Source organism: Mytilus edulis, chromosome 3 (genome assembly GCF_963676685.1).
Source record: "Mytilus edulis chromosome 3, xbMytEdul2.2, whole genome shotgun sequence".
NCBI lineage: Eukaryota > Metazoa > Mollusca > Bivalvia > Mytilida > Mytilidae > Mytilus > Mytilus edulis.
Window position 1 is genome coordinate 13,169,330 of NC_092346.1, and position 21,448 is coordinate 13,190,777.

The window sequence follows — 21,448 nt, forward strand, 5'->3', positions numbered from 1 at the left end:
AATCCTTTTCTCTTATGGTCAACACTTCCATCATGTAAGCTAAAAATTCAGCGGATCGTTGATCTAGTCTCTTAAAAACACAAAACACTCACACTTTTCACCTGAAAATTATATTTTTTCAAATTATATTACATTCTGAGGCTTAATTTTTTTTAAATGTCTGATGTTCAAGTTCAGGGCTATTGACGTCATACTGGTATGTACAAAAGACTAGATCAAATAATTCGCGGGATTTGTAATTCAACACAATAAAACCAGTTATCAAAGGTACCAGGATTATAATTTAATACGCCAGAGGCGCGTTTCTCCTACATAAGACTGATCATTGACCCTCAGATCAAAAAAATTATAAAGCCAAACAAGTATAATGTTGAAGAGCATTGAGAACCCATAATTCCAAAGCGTTGTGCCAAATACAGCTAAGGTAATCTATTCCTGGGATAAGAAAATCCTTATTTTTTCGAAAAATTCAAAGTTTTGTAACAAAATGACCATATAATTGATATTCATGTCAACACCAAGTGCTGACCACTGGGCTGGTGATACGAAACGTCCACCAGCAGTGGCATCGACCCAGTGGTGTAAACAGTTATCAAAGGTACGAGGATTATAATTTAATACGCCAGACGCGCGTTTCGTCTACATAAGACTCATCAGTGACGCTAAGATCAAAAACGTTATAAAGCCAAACAAGTACAATGTCGAAGAGCATTGAGGACCAGAAATTCCAAAAAGTTGTGCCAAATGCGGCGAAGCTGCAAACGTGTCGACAATAAGAGAAACAGGTTAAACGGCTTGTGAGAATTGAACATCGCTTGATATCAACTCTCGTTATTTAATTTAAATAGTAATAATAAACTGGCCGAAGGGTCGTTTGTTTATTATATTTGAATTAAATAACTCGAGTTGATATCAAGCGATATTCAATTCTCACTCATTATGAAACCTTTGATTACGTCTTTAATTGGGTAGGTTTTTAAGGATATGCATGATGATCTAATAATCTTAACAAATGCCCACTTTCTCTATTTAAAGCCTCGGTAAACACATCATATTTCTTAAGTGTAACGTTGTCTCAGCTATTTGGTACTTATTATATTTCACAAAATGTATTTCTTGATAACTAAACACACATGTTTGTATCCATATTCAAAGATATAAAATATAACAAACACTAATAAACCAGTTTTGAACTGAAACGACCATTTTGGTCTGAACATCCTTTAAAAAACTGAACAATGGATTAATAATTCAAGTTCAGTGGTTTCAGTCAACTTTCAAACTTATTCTCTTCGGTAAATTCAGTACTGTTCAGAAATTTGTAATCAATTATGATATAAACAGTCTATGTTCAGAACATTCAGTAGTTGTTAATTACAGGTACAAAATAACAACATTCTGAATTGTATAAACAGCCAATGAACAGTACAGTATTAACTGCACGTCTGAACGGTAATGAATTTCAAACGACAAAATATCTTAAAAAAACAAATTATAAAACTCTTATCAAGCTTTGTCGTTTTTAGTTTCAGACTTTTTAAATATTAAAATGACTATTTATACTTAAAACCTGTTTACTAGTGAAATTGAAAAAACAGGTTTATCTTAATGTTTACAATGTTTGCAGATAAACGACTGCCTGTGTTACCACTTAACCATTCGTCAATCGAAAAAGCTCGAAACGAAAGGCAGAAATGCATTCAAATGATGGAAAGTATCCAACAAGTCCTCATTACGTGTTTCTTTTTATGGATTATATTTAGCATAAGCTACAGTTATAAAGATGACAGATCTTACAATTTTCATCAAAACATTGCCACCAAGCTTCTGAATCCTCAAAATAAAACACTGCAACAGTTTGGCAAGGTAAGTTTATGCTTCACAGACAAATCACATGAAAACTCCTAGAACGTTTATTGAATAAGGTAAAATATTAAAACAAATCACAATACCTTGTACAATAACCCTAGTAGGATAAATATGAAATATGGCACATTCAAATCAGATATACGTGTATAATGGGTATCCTTGATATATTTCCAAGTGTCAAGTGATTTGATACATCCTTGCTAAAGTTATCGTCCGCAAATATATTGGGAACCTCCTAGAGCAGAACTCTTGAAATATTATAGTCCGTGTATAGTTATATAGAATAAAGATATCATTTTATATTTCATCCCATATCTATCTGATAAAATCATTAATATTAATTGAATTAGATAAAAATAAATAAAAAAAAAACTCCAAATTAGACATTTTCAAAATTAAAGAATGTATGTGTCTCTTTACGTGTTATATCTGACTAAATCCGATATTTCTTAATTTATTTGATTTACTGTGTAGTGTTGTAAGAACACTACACTTAGGGTCTTGATTTCTATCGTTTTTAGCTCACCTGGCCCGAAGGGCCAAGTGAGCTTTTCTCACCACTTGGCGTCCGTCGTCCGTCGTCGTCCGTCGTCGTCGTCGTTAACAATTTACATTTTGAACTTCTTCTAGAGAACCACTGAATGGAATGGAGCCAAACATGGCAGGAATGTTCCTTATGAGGTGCTGACCAAGTGTTGTTACTTTGTAGCCGATCCATCATCCAAGATGGCCGCCAGCAGGGGACTTAGTTTAACATAGGACGCTATGGGAAATGCATACAAATGACTTCTTTTAGAGAACCACTGAATGGAATGAAACCAAACATGGCATGAATGTTCCTTATGAGGTGCTGACCAAGTGTTGTTACTTTGTTGCCGATCCATCATCCAAGATGGCCGCCAGCCGGGGACTTAGTTTAACATAGGACCCTATGGGAAATGCATACAAATGACTTCTTCTAGAGAACCACTAAATGGAATGAAACCAAACATAGCATGAATGTTCCTTATGGAGTGCTGACCAAGTGTTGTTACTTTGTAGCCGATCCATTATCCAAGATGGCCGCCAGCGGGGGACTTAGTTTAACATAGGACCCTATTGGAAATGCATACAAATGACTTCTTCTAGTGAACCACTGAATGGAATGAAACCAAACATGGCATGAATGTTCCTTATGATGTGCTGACCAAGTGTTGTTACTTTGTAGCCGATCCATTATCAAAGATGGCCGCCAGCAGGGGACTTAGTTTAACATAGGACCCTATGGGAAATGCATACAAATGACTTCTTTTAGAGAACCACTGAATGGAATAAACCAAACATAGCATGAATGTTACTTATGGGGTGCTGACCAAGTGTTGTTACTTTGTAGCCGATCCATCATCCAAGATGGCCGCCAGCGGGGGACTTAGATTAACATAGGACCCTATGGGAAATGCTTACAAATGACTTTTTTTAGAGAACCACTGAATGGAATGAAACCAAACATGGCATGAATGTTCCTTATGAGGTGCTGACCAAGTGTTGTTACTTTGTTGCTGATCCATCATCCAAGATGGCCGCCAGCAGGGGACTTAGTTTAACATAGGACCCTATGAGAAATGCATACAAATGACTTCTTTTAGAGAACCACTGAATGGAATAAAACCAAACATAGCATGAATGTTCCTTATGGGGTGCTGACCAAGTGTTGTTACTTTGTAGCCGATCCATCATCCAAGATGGCCCCCAGCGGGGGACTTAGTTTAACATAGGACCCTATTGGAAATGCATACAAATCACTTCTTCTAGTGAACCACTGAATGGAATGAAACCAAACATGGCATGAATGTTCCTTATGTGGTGCTGACCAAGTGTTGTTACTGTGTAGCCGATCCATCATCCAAGATGGCCGCCAGCGTTGGACTTATTGGAAATGCATACAAATGACTTCTTCTAGTGAACCACTGAATGGAATGAAACCAAACATGGCATGAATGTTCCTTATGATGTGCTGACCAAGTGTTGTTACTTTGTAGCCGATCCATTATCAAAGATGGCCGCCAGCAGGGGACTTAGTTTAACATAGGACCCTATGGGAAATGCATACAAATGACTTCTTTTAGAGAACCACTGAATGGAATAAACCAAACATAGCATGAATGTTACTTATGGGGTGCTGACCAAGTGTTGTTACTTTGTAGCCGATCCATCATCCAAGATGGCCGCCAGCGGGGGACTTAGATTAACATAGGACCCTTTGGGAAATGCATACAAATGACTTTTTTTTAGAGAACCACTGAATGGAATGAAACCAAACATGGCATGAATGTTCCTTATGAGGTGCTGACCAAGTGTTGTTACTTTGTTGCTGATCCATCATCCAAGATGGCCGCCAGCAGGGGACTTAGTTTAACATAGGACCCTATGAGAAATGCATACAAATGACTTCTTTTAGAGAACCACTGAATGGAATAAAACCAAACATAGCATGAATGTTCCTTATGGGGTGCTGACCAAGTGTTGTTACTTTGTAGCCGATCCATCATCCAAGATGGCCCCCAGCGGGGGACTTAGTTTAACATAGGACCCTATTGGAAATGCATACAAATCACTTCTTCTAGTGAACCACTGAATGGAATGAAACCAAACATGGCATGAATGTTCCTTATGTGGTGCTGACCAAGTGTTGTTACTGTGTAGCCGATCCATCATCCAAGATGGCCGCCAGCGTTGGACTTAGTTTAACATAGGACCCTATGGGAAATGCATACAAATGACTTCTTTTAGAGAACCACTGAATGGAATGAAATCAAACATGGCATGAATGTTCCTAATGTGGTGCTGACCAAGAGTTGTTACTTTGTAGCCGATCCATTATCCAAGATTGCCGCCAGCGGGGGACTTAGTTTAACATAGGACCCTATGGGAAATGCATACAAATGACTTCTTTTAGAGAACCACTGAATGGAATAAAACCAAACATTGCATGAATGCTCCTTATGAGGTGCTGACCAAGTGTTGTTACTTTGTAGCCGATCCATCATCCAAGATGGCCGCCAGCAGGGGACTTAGTTTAACATAGGACCCTATGGGAAATGCATACAAATGACTTCTTTTAGAGAACCACTGAATGGAATGAAACCAAACATAGCATGAATGTTCCTTATGGAGTGCTGACCAAGTGTTGTTACTTTGTAGCCGATCCATTATCCAAGATGGCCGCCAGCGGGGACTTAATTTGACATAGGACCCTATGGGAAATGCATACAAATGACTTCTTTTAGAGAACTACTGAATGGAATAAAACCAAACATGGCATGAATGTTCCTTATAAGGTGCTGACCAAGTGTTGTTACTTTGTAGCCGATCCATCATCCAAGATGGCTGCCAGCAGGGGACTTAGTTTAACATAGGACCCTATGGGAAATGCATACAAATGACTTCTTTTAGAGAACCACTGAATGGAATAAAACCAAACATGGCATGAATGTTCCTTATGAGGTGCTGACCAAGTGTTGTTACTTTGTAGCCGATCCGTCATCCAAGATGGCCGCCAGTGGGGGACTTTTGAATAAAATTAAACATGTTCCTTTCCTTATAAATGAGGTTGTGTTGTCACTTTTAGCCAAATTTTATATTTTTTTATATGATTTCAAAAACCCAAGTAGAATCAGGTGAGCGATACAGGCTCTTGAGAGCCTCTAGTTTAGAGTAATTAACAGAAATAAGTTATGTGATATCTCTATTAAATATAAATGCCATTACGCTATTATTTCTGATTAAAAAAACAGGAGCCAGAGCATACATTTTTCTAAGGAAACTAAAATAGACAAAAAACATTTGGCATGCTCTGGAAGAAAACATATTCTTTCAAGAAAAAAAACAAGCATAAATGCATAACGTTCTTAAACATCATACTACAAGGATCTATGACATACGTGACCATTTCCCGTCCACTTCCCATTCTCTAAAGGGAATTACCCTCTTTCCTATCGTTTGACGTTTACATATCTCAATTGACACGTAACGCGCATGCCTGTTTACATTATACTGCCTTTCGTTAACAATGTTTTGATACTGAAGGAAACAACTCCAGGAGGAAAAAAGAAAAAAAAAGGTGTCTGTGTTTCAACTCAAAAGAGCCCTGTTATTGCGGTCTGAGATCTTTATAATCAAGAATTTTGTCTGATCTGTCACTTTACCAAAAAATAAATTCACAAAAATACTGGATTCCGAGGAAATTCAAAACAGAAAGTCCCTAATCAAATGGCAAAATCAAAGGATAAAACACATCAAACGAATGGACAACAACTGTCATATTCCTGACTTGGTACAGACATTTTCAAATGTAGAAAATGGTGGATTGCACCTGGTTTTGGTTTTACAGCGCTAAACCTCTCACTTGTACGACAGTCGCGTCAAATTTAATAATAATGATAATGATGCGTGAACAAAACAAACAGACACAATCGGTAAAAATGTCACAAATAAAGGTAAACAGTCTAATTCGGCCTACTTCTTTTTATGAGAATCAAACTGAAGGTTCGATTTCTCTATATTTGTAGATTTTTCGATTTCCGCAAGTTCTGATTGTTTTTATCTAGAATTGTATATTCCAGATGAATTTGCGAGATTTGAACATTGATAAACTAATATTGCCTCCAAGTTACCATTGACGTAATTTCTTAATAAATATAGTTATATTGAAAATAATGATATCAACCTTTAATATTGTTATTCAGTTTATCAGACAGTTTATAAGACTTACAAAACTTTACGACAAAAGAGATGATTTCAGCTTTCCAATTGTGAACTTTCCATTTCTAAGTAGCAACATTCCAGCAGCACCTGCATACGGGGTATATATCTCCCCATTGATACGATATTCCCGTGCTTGCATTTCCTATGATGATTTTCTTGATAGAGGGATGCTGCTCACAAGGAAGCTATTAAACCAAGAGTTGCAAATGGTGAAGTTGAAATCATCCCTTCGTAAATTTTACGGACGCCATCACGAGTTGGTTGACCGTTATGGAATAACCGTTTCACAAATGATATCTGATATGTTCCTTACGTCGTAACTACAATCCCCTTCCCTTTCATGAATGTGACCTACCGATTTAGACTATTTACAGGATTTGTTATCACATAGCAACACGACGGGTGCCACATGTGGAGCAGGATCTGCTTACCCTTCCGGAGCACCTGAGATCACCCCTAGTTTTTGGTGGGGTTCGTGTTGTTTATTCTTTAGTTTTCTATGTTGTGTCATGTGTACTATTGTTTGTCTGTTTGTCGTTTTCATTTTAGCCATGGCGTTGTCAGTTTATTTTCGATTGATGAGTTTTACTGTCCCTTTGGTATCTTTCGTCCCTCTTTAATAAGAAGTTTGAGACAGATTTAAGGTGGGACGATATTGACTGAAGTGTGAGCAAACAATACGGGTTGTTCTTTTCTATTATTATGTCCTGCCTCAATGTATAGTTTCTATACAACGTTTGTAATTAGTATTGGTGAATGTTAGTATAAACAGTTACATTTTAATTGTGGTAGCCATGCACGATGCAAATATGATTCTGCTATTTTGTTTGATTGAAATTGTAATTACGGAGATCCTTTGAAAAATGCATTAATAAAGAAACACATAAACTAATTTTTTTTTTAGATAACACACGTCAAGGATTATATGAAATGGCTGCGATATACAGCGTTTCCACAGTTGTATCCTGAAACTGATTATACAGGAGAACGTTTGCATTGGAGACTAAGACAAAATTTCCATGATTTGACAAGTTTTAGAGTTGGACCACCTCGACTGAGACAACTTCGGGTCACAGATTGTAAGGACAATCATTTTATCTTATCTCGTTACGTTCATATGAAATTAAAATAACATTAGGACCTGAGATTGGGTTATATTCATTAATTTAGTATTTAAACATTTTTGCTTTAAACAAACACTTTTTCCAAACATTTTTTTACAGATTGCTATATTTTTTTATTTGCAGCTTCTGAAGTGCTTCCATTTTTTGGTAAAATTCGAACAAGACCAAAATACTACTTACCGATGGAAGAAAACAGAGATTTTTGTTTTGGTTGGGTTAGTGGTATATGTGACAAAGAAAGAGAGGCACGTTCATTTTCGTATGCTGGGTGGAAATTCACGAGTGCCGTTGATATATGGGGTATTCCCATCCCTGGACGCTATAGCACATACGGAGGTGGCGGATATATTACCGAACTAGCTGTAAACTTTGATTTTTCAAACAGAACCTTAAACGAATTAACAGACTATTTATGGATTGATAGAAATACACGCGCTATTTATTTAGAGTTCAACTTATATGCACCGGATCTCAACCTATTCGCGTACAGCATGTTTTTAGCAGAATTCCCTGAGACAGGAGGTATAGTTACCTCGTATTCTATTTATCCATTTCGAATTTATTTTCATCATGGTACGAATGGTATCTACACATTAATTTGCGAAATATTATTTTTATTATTTTTAGTCGCTTTAACAGTCAAGGTCGTGTCAGGTATTATGAAGAAGAGAAAAACATTTTTTAAAAGTGTCTGGAACATTCTTGACTGTTCTTGCATATCCCTGAGTTTTGTGTGTATTTCAATGTATGCTGGGCGTCATATTCTTGCATCACAAACCATGGAAAAATTCAAGGAAGATCCGAAACAATTTATAAATTTTCAGCATATTGCAATATGGGACTTGTTGTTTAATTTGCTGCATGCTACTTTGTTATCATTTTCAACATTAAGATTGGTCGGTATTTTAGGTTATGACAAACGAGTTGGTAATATTCTCTTAGTTTTTAATAATTGTGCAAAGGATTTATTCTGGTTTGGTATTTTTATTCTTTACGTATTTCTGTGTTATGCCGCTCTAGGATATTTGCTGTTCGGAAAATATATTGAATCATATTGTGATATATTTGAATCTATGGGAACATTATTCATTAGCATGATGGGAAAAAGCAAATTCACAGAAATAAATGAGAAGGATCCAATTATAGCACAATTTTATTTCTTTACTTTCATCTTGGTGATAGTATTCACATTAATGACGATGTTTATGGCCATTCTTGGTGAGAGTATCAGTGCAGTACATACCATGAACAAACGAAGCAAGGCGGAAGAATTGATTGATTGCTTGTGGGATAAAATCAAGAATATGTTCGTAAGAAAGTCAGAACCTACGAAAAATTCCAAAAAGCAACGTAAGTATCTTGAGGGTTATTAACTTTTTAATAATTGTGGAAGAAAATAACATCTTGCTAGTTGAGATACTTAATGATTGTAAGATGAAGGGATAAGTAACAATAATGTTACGTTTCATTACAATTCGTGTGCGCGAAAGTACGGAAAACAATTACATAACATAACGTTCTAAAGTCTTTTGGTCTATATTCATGACATTCTAGGGGCCTCAAAATGCATAAGAAATGAAAAAAAATTAAAATGATAAATAAGCAAAAATAATAAAGTTCTATAAATAGATCATATTGAAAGTTTTTTGTTGGTACAATTTCACTTTACGTTAACTGTCCATCACAAAATCTTTTAACAGTTACAATAGTTCTAACGGATATAACTTCACAATTGGTCGTGTGATAACTAGTCCTCTAAAAGTCCGTACTTTTGATGCCCGAATGAGGCTATGTCCTCCTTTGGTGACGTCTTCTGTTGTTCCTAATCTCCATAAAGGTCGTGGTTATTCACTTTCTAGTTGAACGACATCACCGATGTTAACTTGCCACGTATGTTTTCCGGAGGCTCGATGATATTCACGTTATCCGGTAAGATATTCATTAGATCAACGTTTTACGAAATGGTCCAATAAAAGTCCCTTTATCTCAAATAGTTTGTTTGCTGTTATCGTATCAAGTTCTTGAATATTCGCGTTGTTTTTGTCGTTGTGCATCTCTGTCGTCGTAATACTCCTTCCGTGTTAAAGATGAGATGGCGTCAATAGTTCGGGATCTCTTATATGTGAAGACATATATGAAAGTGGGCGATTGTTTATTATAGTTTCAATCTCAGTGAGTATTTTTGTCGAAGATTGTTCGCTGACGAGTGCCTTACCAAAATCTTTCTTTAATGTCATTTCCGTTAAGCCAATTAGACGTGTTCACCATCCGCCATACCACGGCGCTTCTTTTCTGAACAAATTCTAAGTTGATATGCATATTAAGCTGACTTTGAAGGGCATTTGACGCGGCTACAAATGTAGGTGCGTTATCGGAATAAATAGTTGGTGGTGTTCCTTTTCGACTGATAAAACGTCTAAATGCTAAAATAAAAGTGTTCAATGACAAATCAGGTAAAATTTCCAAAAGTATAGCTCGTATACATGCACATGTAAAATAAACATATATACATATATTCTACTATTTAGTCAGCTATCATTCACATCCAATTTTTTATGGAAATATTCTTTATAAAGCACAAAGGTGTCAGTATTCACCTCAGAAACTTACAAAACCTTTGAATAGACTTATTAAGAAGGGATATAATTACGATACTGTTGTCAAGTCATTAAAGATTGCATATTTTGGCGTTAATATTGAGTCACTGATAAGGTCTTTGCATCGGAACTAAAGACATTTATTCTAAAAACAGTTGTTGGCATGACACGGGTTATGTTCTTCTCATATATGTTATGATGGTATGATACTAAACCCCTAACGGGAAGGATTGTGCCTGATGTTCATATGATGAAATCATAATCTTTCAGTCAGTTTAATTGAAGTCTGGAGCTGGCATGTCAGTTAACTGCTAGTAGTCTGTTGTTATTTATGTATTATTGTCATTTTGTTTATTTTCTTTGGTTACATCTTCTGACATCAGACTCGGACTTCTCTTGAACTGAATTTTAATGTGCGTATTGTTATGCGTTTACTTTTCTACATTGGTTAGAGGTATAGGGGGAAGGGTTGAGATCTCACAAACATGTTTAACCCCGCCGCATTTTTGCGCCTGTCCCAAGTCAGGAGCCTCTGGCCTTTGTTAGTCTTGTATTATTTTAATTTTAGTTTTTTGTGTACAATTTGGAAATTAGTATGGCGTTCATTATCACTGGACTAGTATATATTTGTTTAGGGGCCAGCTGAGGGACGCCTCCGGGTGCGGGAATTTCTCGCTACATTGAAGACCTGTTGGTGACCCTCTGCTGTTGTTTTTTATTTGGTCGGGTTGTTGTCTCTTTGACACATTCCCCATTTCCATTCTCAATTTTATATACTTTCCGCGGCTGTGTTGATGTATCCTTGATATGTAGAGGTCCAGCAAAATATATCCCAGTGCAAAATGGTATGGTGTCTTTTACTCGATCCTTTGGTAGTGGTGGTGGTTCTGGTCTGTTATGCAGTTTTCCAATCATTTTTTGACATTGTACGCATTTGCGTTAAGCCCCAGTCCCACTAGACCACGATCGCACCACGCTCACCGCGATCTAATATAAATTTAGGTCGTGGTGAGGTCGCGGTGCGAGCGGCGTGAAAATGTAAATTTTCGTTGCTTTCGCGATGCTACTACGTCCTCATTACGCTTCTACAACGATCCCACCACGATTAGACCACGTTCTAACCGCGTTTATTCTGCGACCTCACTACGCTTATCAAGATCTTTCTACGCTCTTCACGTTCTCACTACGACCATACCGCGAGTTATACTATTGCAACACGATCTTACTGCGATTATAGCACGTTCTTACCACGATTATACTACGTTCATACTGCGATCTTAATTACGTTCTCAGCAATAACGTCAACATCGTGTTCCATATCAATACAGTTCCATTTCTTTTATTTCTGATTAATACGTAGATTTCTCGGAAAAAATACAGTCATGCCTCCAAAATCTACCAGAACATGTGGGCGTGGTGGTAGGGGTTGATGTAGAGGCAGAGGGGGCAAAGTAACGAATCCTGATCAAGCAGAGAGGTCGGACCGACCAATCCAACCTATTGGTGGTCCATAAAGCTCAAATGACGATAGTTTAGTGAACGATAATAGAGATGACACAGATGTGTCAATATATATAGGACGATGTGGTATGAGTGCCAATGAGACAACTCTCCATCCAAGTAACAATTTCTAAAAGTAAACCATTATAGGCCAAGGTACGGCCTTCAACACGGAGCCTTGGCTCACACCGAACAGAACGCTATAAAGGGCCCAAAATATTACTAGTGAGGTCGTGATAAAGTCGCTGTGAGATCGTAGCGCAGTCTCTCCGAATAAAATCACGGTATCGCTACGCTCTCGCTACGATTGTACAGTGACCTTTGCGATCTTACTACGATGTTAGTGCGCTCTCACTACGCTTCTACTACGACCTGATTTCGCCACGACCGCACCACGATTGTTTTGAACATGTTCAAAGTTGGCCACGCTCTTCACGATCTTGAAGACCTCACCACGACCGTGATACGACCTTACTGCAATATACACGATCGTACTACGATCATCCACATTTGCATTTGTTTCATAGATCGTAGTGCGATCGTGGCCTAGTGGGACTGCGGTATTAGACACTGGTCACATATTGTCAAATTGCTGGTATCCAGTATGATTGCATTATATGTGTTATTGCCTGGCGGACTCCTATATGTAGATTTCCTAGATGTGTGTCCATAATAACAAAATCTGTAAGTTTGTGTTTCTTTGGTAATAAAATAGGAAACTTCGCGTTTTCTTCTAGAAATGAATTTTGTATCCTGTCTTTACATCGTATGATTTCCTTTTCATCCAGATATAAACTTAACTGTTGTACTAGCAGTAGTGATTTAGCTGTTGGACTTCACGAAATATGTTCTAGCTCTTTCACGTACCTGTCTTGTTGTATATCCTTAATCCATAAATCCATAGCTAATGAAATTTCCTCTTTTGTTATAATTGTCTTGAGCTTCCTGTCAACTTGTGAACTCCTTTGTCGATATGGACGGTTTTTTTTCTGACAGTTCTTTACGAATTTCAGGACACATCCATTTACAGTTAAAAGTTTATTTAGATCAGAATACCAGTACATGTTTATAATCTGTGATATTTGCTTCGGATCACTTGTTATTTTATTGTCAATTCTGTGTGCCTTTGGTCCAGTGATATTAGATAGCTGAGTGCCTATAGGGGTCGTGTTTGAATCTATCTTTTAACGGGTTGGTGTAGTATGTAGTGGATTTGTCCATGTGTGCAACCTGTTTCTGTGGAGGGTACCTTTTCTATGAAGTTTTATCTCCTGTTCTTTGATTATCTTATCGTATAGATTTAACACACCTGGATCTTTGGCTAACCTAGCTATTACATTTTCTTTTTGCTACATATTCATTAGTTGTTAACTCTGGGTGATCTGGTTTCTATAGTAGTTTTGCGACATATTTATTTTCGTTTTGGTACTCAAACATTAGGTTTTGTACATTTTTAGTATTTTCATCAGAATCCGTCTCTTATCTGCTCGACTCAATTTTTCAAAATTTCTGTAAATCGCACTCCTCAGGTTTGTGCGCAACTAAAACATTCATCATCGTAGAGTTCCATTGTGCAGTGTTAGTACCTGTGTTTAGTGGTCCTAATACAGCAGCACATAGCCTATTTTGGATTTAACAGCTGTTGGTTCGTCACCTCGAATAACTTCATCTTGTACTTAAGACCAGTAGTATTCTGCTCCAACGAGAAGCAAGTAACTGTTTGGCAAGTTGTAATCCTCGTAAATAGGACAAGCTGTTGATGTTTACCCGTTTCTTCATATGTATCGGTGCGGCAGTTTTTGGTACAATAATTACTTCAATTTGGAATTCTTTCTTTTCTTTCGGTCTCAACCGATAATGTTGCTTTCTCCAGGTTGCGTACCTCAGCTTCTTTCCCGCCAAATGCTGAAATTTGCATGCTTACTATACCAGTTGGCTTGATATGGAGTTTTCTACTAGTTCTTGAGATAGAAACGAGTTTTGAGCGCCTTAATCAAGTAAAATGTTAATCATAACACTTTCATTATGGTACCAAAGGGGCGTTACGGCAGTTTTTAATACAATTTATGTATGTGTAACGGCAGAATGCATAGCGGCGCTCTTTATTTCTGTGGTACTTAGTTCATCTTCATTGGGAGGTTTTGTTACGACTTATCTATTTTTACTAGAAGTGGAATTTCCATCTTTTAAATTATTATGGCAGATGCTACTGTGATGTTTCTAACTGCAATTTCGGCAACTATATTGTGACTTACATTCCGACACCTTGTGATTACCGAAACAGTAAAAGCAAACTCGTTTTTCCTTTACAATTTGTGTGCGTGCGTTTATATCGATGATATTTTAGATTCATTTGGGTGATGCGAGTTTTGACCAAAACAAAAACAAACACGGTCTTTTATTCTTAAATTTACCATTGTCGTTTCTATCTCTAGACCCTGTTAACCTCCATCTTTTATTTGTAGTTTCCGTCACGAACGATGCGGTGGGGATAATATCGTTTTCAATAGGATTGGTGTTAGCGGTCTCTTGGATACAATTCTTCATTGCTTTGCGTAAACTTGAAATATCCAAATTATCATTACTATGGTCTCGAGAAATGTTTTGTTTGACAAAACATGGAAGTTTGTTGAGTATAAGTGGTATTCATAGGCTTCCGTGCGATTCCTGATATCGACCCATTCAATCTAGTTCACATATATTACTTAATATTGTAACACAAACTGATCTCAGTCTAAATCCAGGCGTTGGTGCAGGCAAATCTAGCACGTTTTGCATGTATGCGATTATTTTGTGCTATTGGCAAAATCTCTCGTGTAAAATTTGTGTTAGTCAATTGCAACCCCAATATACACTGGTTAGCTTATGCGTAAAATTGTGATTTTAGATAGTTAAATCGTTGCACGTCACTCAAAGAAGGATTTTCATGTAAGAAATTATTATAGGAATCCCCAGAGGCTGACCATTCTCGTAGATTTCCACCGAAAGTTGACAGGTTGAGTTTAGGCAATTTGTTATAATGAATTGACAGTGTAGAGGTGGGAATGCTTGATTGGCTTAAGCTTGTTTGCTCTGAGTTGAAAAAATATCTGGTTAGAATGTTCTTGCACGCTGGAGTTATTATATATAAAATCTGATGCATTTGGATTAAGTGCTAATTAATTTTTAGACTGACTTACTTCTTTGATGAACTTCTCAATTTCCGTTATTCCAATTTGAATCTCTTACTCGTATCTGTCAACTTCTTCAGTTTCTTCGTCGAGGTCTTCTTCTTCTTCAATAATTTCCAAAATCTTCTCATTAAGGTCGGACAATGTCTTGTGCTTGGTTTTGATAAGCTCCATCATGGAATTTAGGTTGACAAAATCTTGTTGCGGTTTCTTCTGTCGGTTCTTCTTTTTTCAGTAGCTTTATTACTGCTCGTCGATGTGCTGCTCGTACAGTTTTGAGTTTCGAACTCATCTCTAGTTGTGGTTTTTCGTCACGGCACCAATGTCTTGAGGGTTATTAACTGCGTAATACTTATGGAAGAAAATAACATCTTACTAGTTGAGATGTTTTATGATCGTAAGTTAGAGAGATACGTAGCAATAACGGTACGTTACATTACAATTAGTGTGCTCGAGTGTACGGGAAACAATTACATAACATAACGTTCTAAAGTTCTTGGCCTATATTCACGACAGTAAGTGGTTTTTTTTCTAATACACAAAAAATCTTTCTTGTCTCTTAAGGACAAATTAAGAATTTTAAAAGTATAGTATATTGATAAATGCTATTCATACAGGAATTTCTTATGAAGAAAACTAAGAAGCTAGCAGTATCCCTTTACTTTACTTTCCGCTATATAGATGATGTTCTCTCACTAAATAATACAAAATTTGGTGACTATGTTGAACGAATCTATCCCATCGCACTAGTGATAAAGGATACTACAGATACAGTCAAATCAGCCTCATACCTTGACTTACATCTAGAAATTGACAATAAGTGTCTGTTGAAAACAAAACTTTACAACAAAAGAGATGATTCTAGCTTCCCAATTGTAAACTTTCCATTTCTATGTAGCAACATCCCAGCAGCGCCTGCATACGGAGTATATATCTCCCAATTGAAGCGATATTTCCTATCATGTTTTCTTTGATAGAGGGTTGCTGCTCACAAGAAATTTATTAAACCAAGAGTTCAAAACGGTGAAGTAGATATCATCCCTTCGTAAATTTTACGGACGCCATCACCAGTTGGTTGACCGTTATGGAAAAACCGTTTCACAAATGATATAGGATATGTCCCTTACGTCGTTAATACATATATGAATGAATTCATAACTAATTGATTAAAGTGCAACCTGGATTGCCATAATATAATACATATGTTATGAACATCATTGTTATTTTCAGCCAGCCTTATAGGCCTACGAAGCACTGTCATTGTAAAACATTATTATACATGTATAGCTACATTTGGTTTTATATAAAATATTAAGTTTTACAATTACCCTTCCCTTTTCACGAATGTGACCTACCGAATTAAACTATTTACCGCATTGGTAATAACACAAGGAACACAACGGGTACCACAGGCGGAGCAGGATCTGCTTACTCTTCCAGAGCACCTGAGATCACCCCAGTTTTTTTGGGGGGTTCGTGTTGCTTAGTCTTTAGTTTTCTATGTTGTCTTCTGTAATATTATTTGTCTGTGTGCTTTTTTATTTTTAGCCATGGCGTTGTCAGTTTATTTTCAATCTGCGAGTGTGGCTTTCCCTTTGGTATCTTTCGTCGCTCTTCTATTAAAGAGAGCCAATCTCATGGGAATAAGTAGATTGTGATGCGATTCTAAAAAATAAAAGGGATATATCATTTCAATAGATATGGTGATTTTATTTATAACAACTGAGGGGATATATTTTGTATTGTCATTTAACTATAAGAGATATGTATTCCATATACCAGCAATGTTGGAAGGTTGCTTCAGAAAAATTTGAAAGTTGAAAAATGAATTTGTCACTTTTGTCGGAGAGCTTACTTCTCAACATTTCCTTATTGTCAATTTCTAGATTCGAGCCTAAATTTGAAGGTGAATTAGTTGTCTTTGTAGTTTACTTCTATTAAATTCCATTAGATAAATCAACCTACTAGTAGTCACCATAACTTTGAGTTTTTTCAGAGAGAGGAAATCATTTATAAAGCGGATCGTTAAATTAAATGATGATTTAAGGTTCCATTAGTTTTTCGTTAGAAGCTCCTATATGAAGAGTTTCTAATACTTATAAAAAGAAAAATATTTCGACAAAAATAGCAGGGATGATTCCAATAGGATTGCCGAGTGTTTCTTTAAAAACACTTCCTTGAAACGAAACAATGAGTGCGATGTTATTTTAAACCATGAAGTATACGGATCAAATAAGTTTTAGTTAATATTTCATTCCATTTTTTGTTACAATGTGTATATAGCTCCCGCCCAAACGCGATATGTGTATCTGCATTAGCCATTTTTAGTTGTTGAATATAGTTAGACTTTTTCTTTCAATCTAAGTTTACAATGAGGATACTAGTGTAAAGGGTAAGTCAAGATTGCTTGTATCTAATAGATATCTGACATATGTTAGTATCCACATCTGATTCATACATCCACTAGATAAGATGCTTCGCAGAATCTATTAAACCCAACGGTTTGTATAACTGATATGAACTTCTTGTGATAATGGATTATCTTTTAATTTTTCATTCAAATAACTCATGAAACGTGAGAAGAAACACCAAGGCGTCAATCATAAACCATACGCCGTATAAAAACAAGGAGCGCAATAACCGTAAGAAAAACGCCGAATAAAACAACAAAATAAAACATATAAACGACACATCGAGCAAAAAAAAAACTTAGTATTGTACTTTAGATAGAACGATTTTGTTTCGTGTAACCTGGAAAACTTATAAACGAGTATTTCACGAATACGAAGTAATATAATGTTTTATTACTTTTTTATAATTCTTTGTAGCTTTTCAGAATACATCTATTGGTTTCCTGTACGACATACGAAAAGCCTTTAAAGATTCTGATGAAGATAAAATGTTTCCACGAGTTACTACAGACTTCGAAAAGAGAGCAAAACGTATTGTTGTTACCAATAAGTAAGCATGATTTTTTTTTCGTGTCCACAATGGATGCTTATCTTTTAAAGGAAGGGGATATTTTAAGTTAAAAAATATATTTGTCTTGAAATTGACAAAACCGAAGTAATATACATTTTAACACAGCATAGATCTATCGTATAGTAATTTTATAATATCAAGTATACTGTCTCACCATATTTAAACGATAAAATTTCTTATTTGTTCTGAAAAAGCAAACATCTTTTTCTACAATCTAATGTGTACTAACCGTTCGGTCAGAGGGTGTTTTGAGGGAAAATATTCGATAATTTAAAAACAATTAGTTGAAAGATTCATTGATAAAATAATCAAAAGGTTAAATTCCTATCGATATATACCATATGTAAACGGACGCACGCCAAAATCTCTTTTCTTCTTTTATTTTGTCATAAATAAAACAACAATTCTGTATTGTACTACAATGTATATATGTGTATTAGATAAGAGTGTATAACTGCAAAGTTCATGAGACTAGACAACATTCGATGTAATATCACTTAATCAGAACTTCTATCTATGACATTTCATAAAAGAAAAAAATATTACTTTTGTCGTGTTTCAGACTAACAAAGAACAAGGCGACTTTTGAAATAAAAGATGTTTTGAACAATTCCAAAAATATCCAACAAAATAATTTGAGGACAAAGTAAAATCACAAAAGTTACTGAAACTCCGAGGAAAATTCAAAAAGGAAAGTCCCTTGAGGGTGGCATTCAAATGCGAAAAATTTGCAATATCGCTGTGAAACTCCAAAGAAAATACGTGTCTTACTATTAATTACCTCGGAATTACAAATATTTTAAAGGAAAATGTTCAACTTTATCGAAATCAAATTATATAAAGCATATAAAACCCAAGCAAAATTTAACATGAAAAAAAATTAAAACCTCGACGATTCAAGGTGTCGTATCTGTACCAGAGATAACTTTAACTACCGTGAAACGTATACACTAAACACTAAACGCATTGCACATGATTCCGGTTAGTTAGAATTAAACAAATTTGATTCGAGTTTACAGAAGATGGACCGGTGTCTGTAAACAGTGCAAACGTATTGATCTTGAATATAGAGACTATGCAGCTATATTTTTTTTTATAGAAACAGTTCACATATAACTGAATTGGAAGGGAAAATCGTCATGAAAATTTTGACATAAAGTTTTACAAGAGATAAAAAAAATACATTTTATCCTCATTTGTTTTATGTTATGCTGTTACACCTTTGATATAGATCAGGGAAGGTTAGAGTGCTCGCAAAAATGTTAACCACACCACTTTCGTAGTGTGTCTGTCCCTAATAGAAGCCTTTAATTCAGTAGATGTCTGTAGGTGGTTTCTGTCATATATATTTTTTTTATATAGGTCTGTATTGTTTCAGCACAGAACAGTACTCTCCTGTGCACATTTTGTACTCTCATGGTCTTATTTATAGTTTACTAACTATATAAATTGGTCTTGCTCAGTATGGAAGGCTGTACGATGACCTATATTTGCTTACGTCAATCATGTCAATGTCCTTATTGGCAATTTTATCACGTTTCCATTTTGATATTTCCCTGGTTTTTCGTCATCTGTAAATGAATAATAACTTAAAACTACGCCAAGATTTTCTACAAAAAATGAATATAAACGACCTGTATCAATATCTGTTTGTGTCAGCAAGATGCTGTTTATTTTTTGGTTATATTGAAAATCCTTTCTTTGGAGCCACAAAAAAAGAATGTTAGCTTACAATTATTTATCGATACGTTGTGTTACAATTGATGACACTCGTTGAAAGAAAAGTTGATTAATTTATGATATGATCAAAATTGATATGGATAAAATGTATTCGAATATACCTTATACGAATGGGAATGAAATATGTCTTTCTTCCAACGAAGGATCGATTGACACAGTCCTTATGTTGAATATTAATTTTAAGGTAGCGTATACTTTAGTGTATTATTCGTAAGTAATTAATATCTAATGAAAATATATTAAACTATCAAATCAGTGTAAAGATAGCGTATAACATAACGTATGTCTGATATCAAGATATTAGAAAATTACAAATGTAGAGATAGCATTGCGTGAATATTTAGAATTATAGACTATAATACAGTTTTTGTAAATGTAAAACCTAGTGTCAATGTCAATTTGAGATTCAAATTAAAAATAGAAATAAAGATAAATATTTAGACTTTTCTATCATTTTATTGCAGATAAACAAATTATCAGATGCTCCGCCGTCATTTCAATGTGTGTGCATGTTAAATTTAACAGAAGAATGATACACACATTAACAACTTTGCGTGCTAACATGACAGTCGTGTGTAATCTTCTAACAGACAAGATGGTTTGATATCTCATCGAAAGATTTCACCAAAGCAGTTACTGCAGCTGTAACAGAACACATAATACACACTACTAACTTTCTATAACATTGTAGATACTTATTACATATCAGTTTTTTGTCTTTTTTCTCTTATCATTATTAACATGCGACTTCTTGTTCTCTTTTCTATCACCATAAATTCCCATGACAGTTTGTTTCGAATATTTTGCAGTATAGGGAATACACTATGTTGCTTTACATTCGGGTCTGTTCAGACTTTGATAGGCCGAAAATAAAGGTGTACTTATTTTAAAATCCTATGTGAAGTTTTTGTTTGAAAATCATCTGAATGCTGACAACAATATTTTGAACAAATAATGCTAAATTTCCATACGTCAGTATATACAACCTATAAAACAATTTTAAATGGGTTCCAGAAGGGAAACGGTTTTGTCTTTAAGACTCGAAAGGACATAAAGTCGATTATATGTGGATCGACAGGGTTAAATTAATTTATTGGGGTCATTTAAATCACACAAGAGGTTCATGAGTTTAATGTTCCACATTGTTACTTGTCTACTATAGTTCTTAATGTTGTGGGTTTTTAATATATAAATTAAACAGTGAAATCGAAAGGATACTATAGAGGATACTATTTTGATAGTGTAATAGACAAAATGTAAATATTCCTATTGAATATAACTGTTTCGTGCATTTTCAGCCTTGTTTTTTTCTTATATACATAGTATTGATCGTTTATTAATCTTTTGTGTTTTATTGTTAAGCTGTTTGCCTTCGTTATTATGTCTATTACATATATTCAAACATTTATGCAGCTTAGTTTGCTACATTAGACATCAGAGATATTCCCATATGTTTTACTGCTTTGCAATTTGTATTAAACTTATTATTATTACCAAGACAAAGAAAATATATTTTTCTCCGTTGTGATTATCTTTAGTGAAGTTTTTTTTTAAATGGTACAATTGTTCCTTCATTGATATTAACGTTACTAGTATTTGCTAATTCTTTTACTAAATAAAACATTTAAATGTTATAGAAAGTTATCATTTTTTAATTTAAGAAATATAATGTGAACTTTAGATTCTAAATAGTCTGATGCATCTATTATTAATAAAATCAACG

At 35.3% G+C, this 21,448-nt stretch overlaps 1 protein-coding gene across 1 annotated transcript in view; it reads left to right on the top strand.

Annotated features, from left to right (window-relative positions):
- LOC139515051 (polycystin family receptor for egg jelly-like) overlaps window positions 1-20,666 on the top strand; it is a 62,626-nt gene extending 41,960 nt beyond the window's left edge. Inside the window, exons 21-25 of the mRNA XM_071304612.1 lie at window positions 1,628-1,866; window positions 7,517-7,691; window positions 7,860-9,086; window positions 17,832-17,964; window positions 20,190-20,666. Coding sequence (XP_071160713.1) covers window positions 1,628-1,866; window positions 7,517-7,691; window positions 7,860-9,086; window positions 17,832-17,964; window positions 20,190-20,193 — 1,778 coding nt within the window. The 3' untranslated portion in view covers window positions 20,194-20,666. The remainder of the gene's footprint in view (window positions 1-1,627; window positions 1,867-7,516; window positions 7,692-7,859; window positions 9,087-17,831; window positions 17,965-20,189) is intronic.
- Window positions 20,667-21,448: the final 782 nt, after the last annotated feature.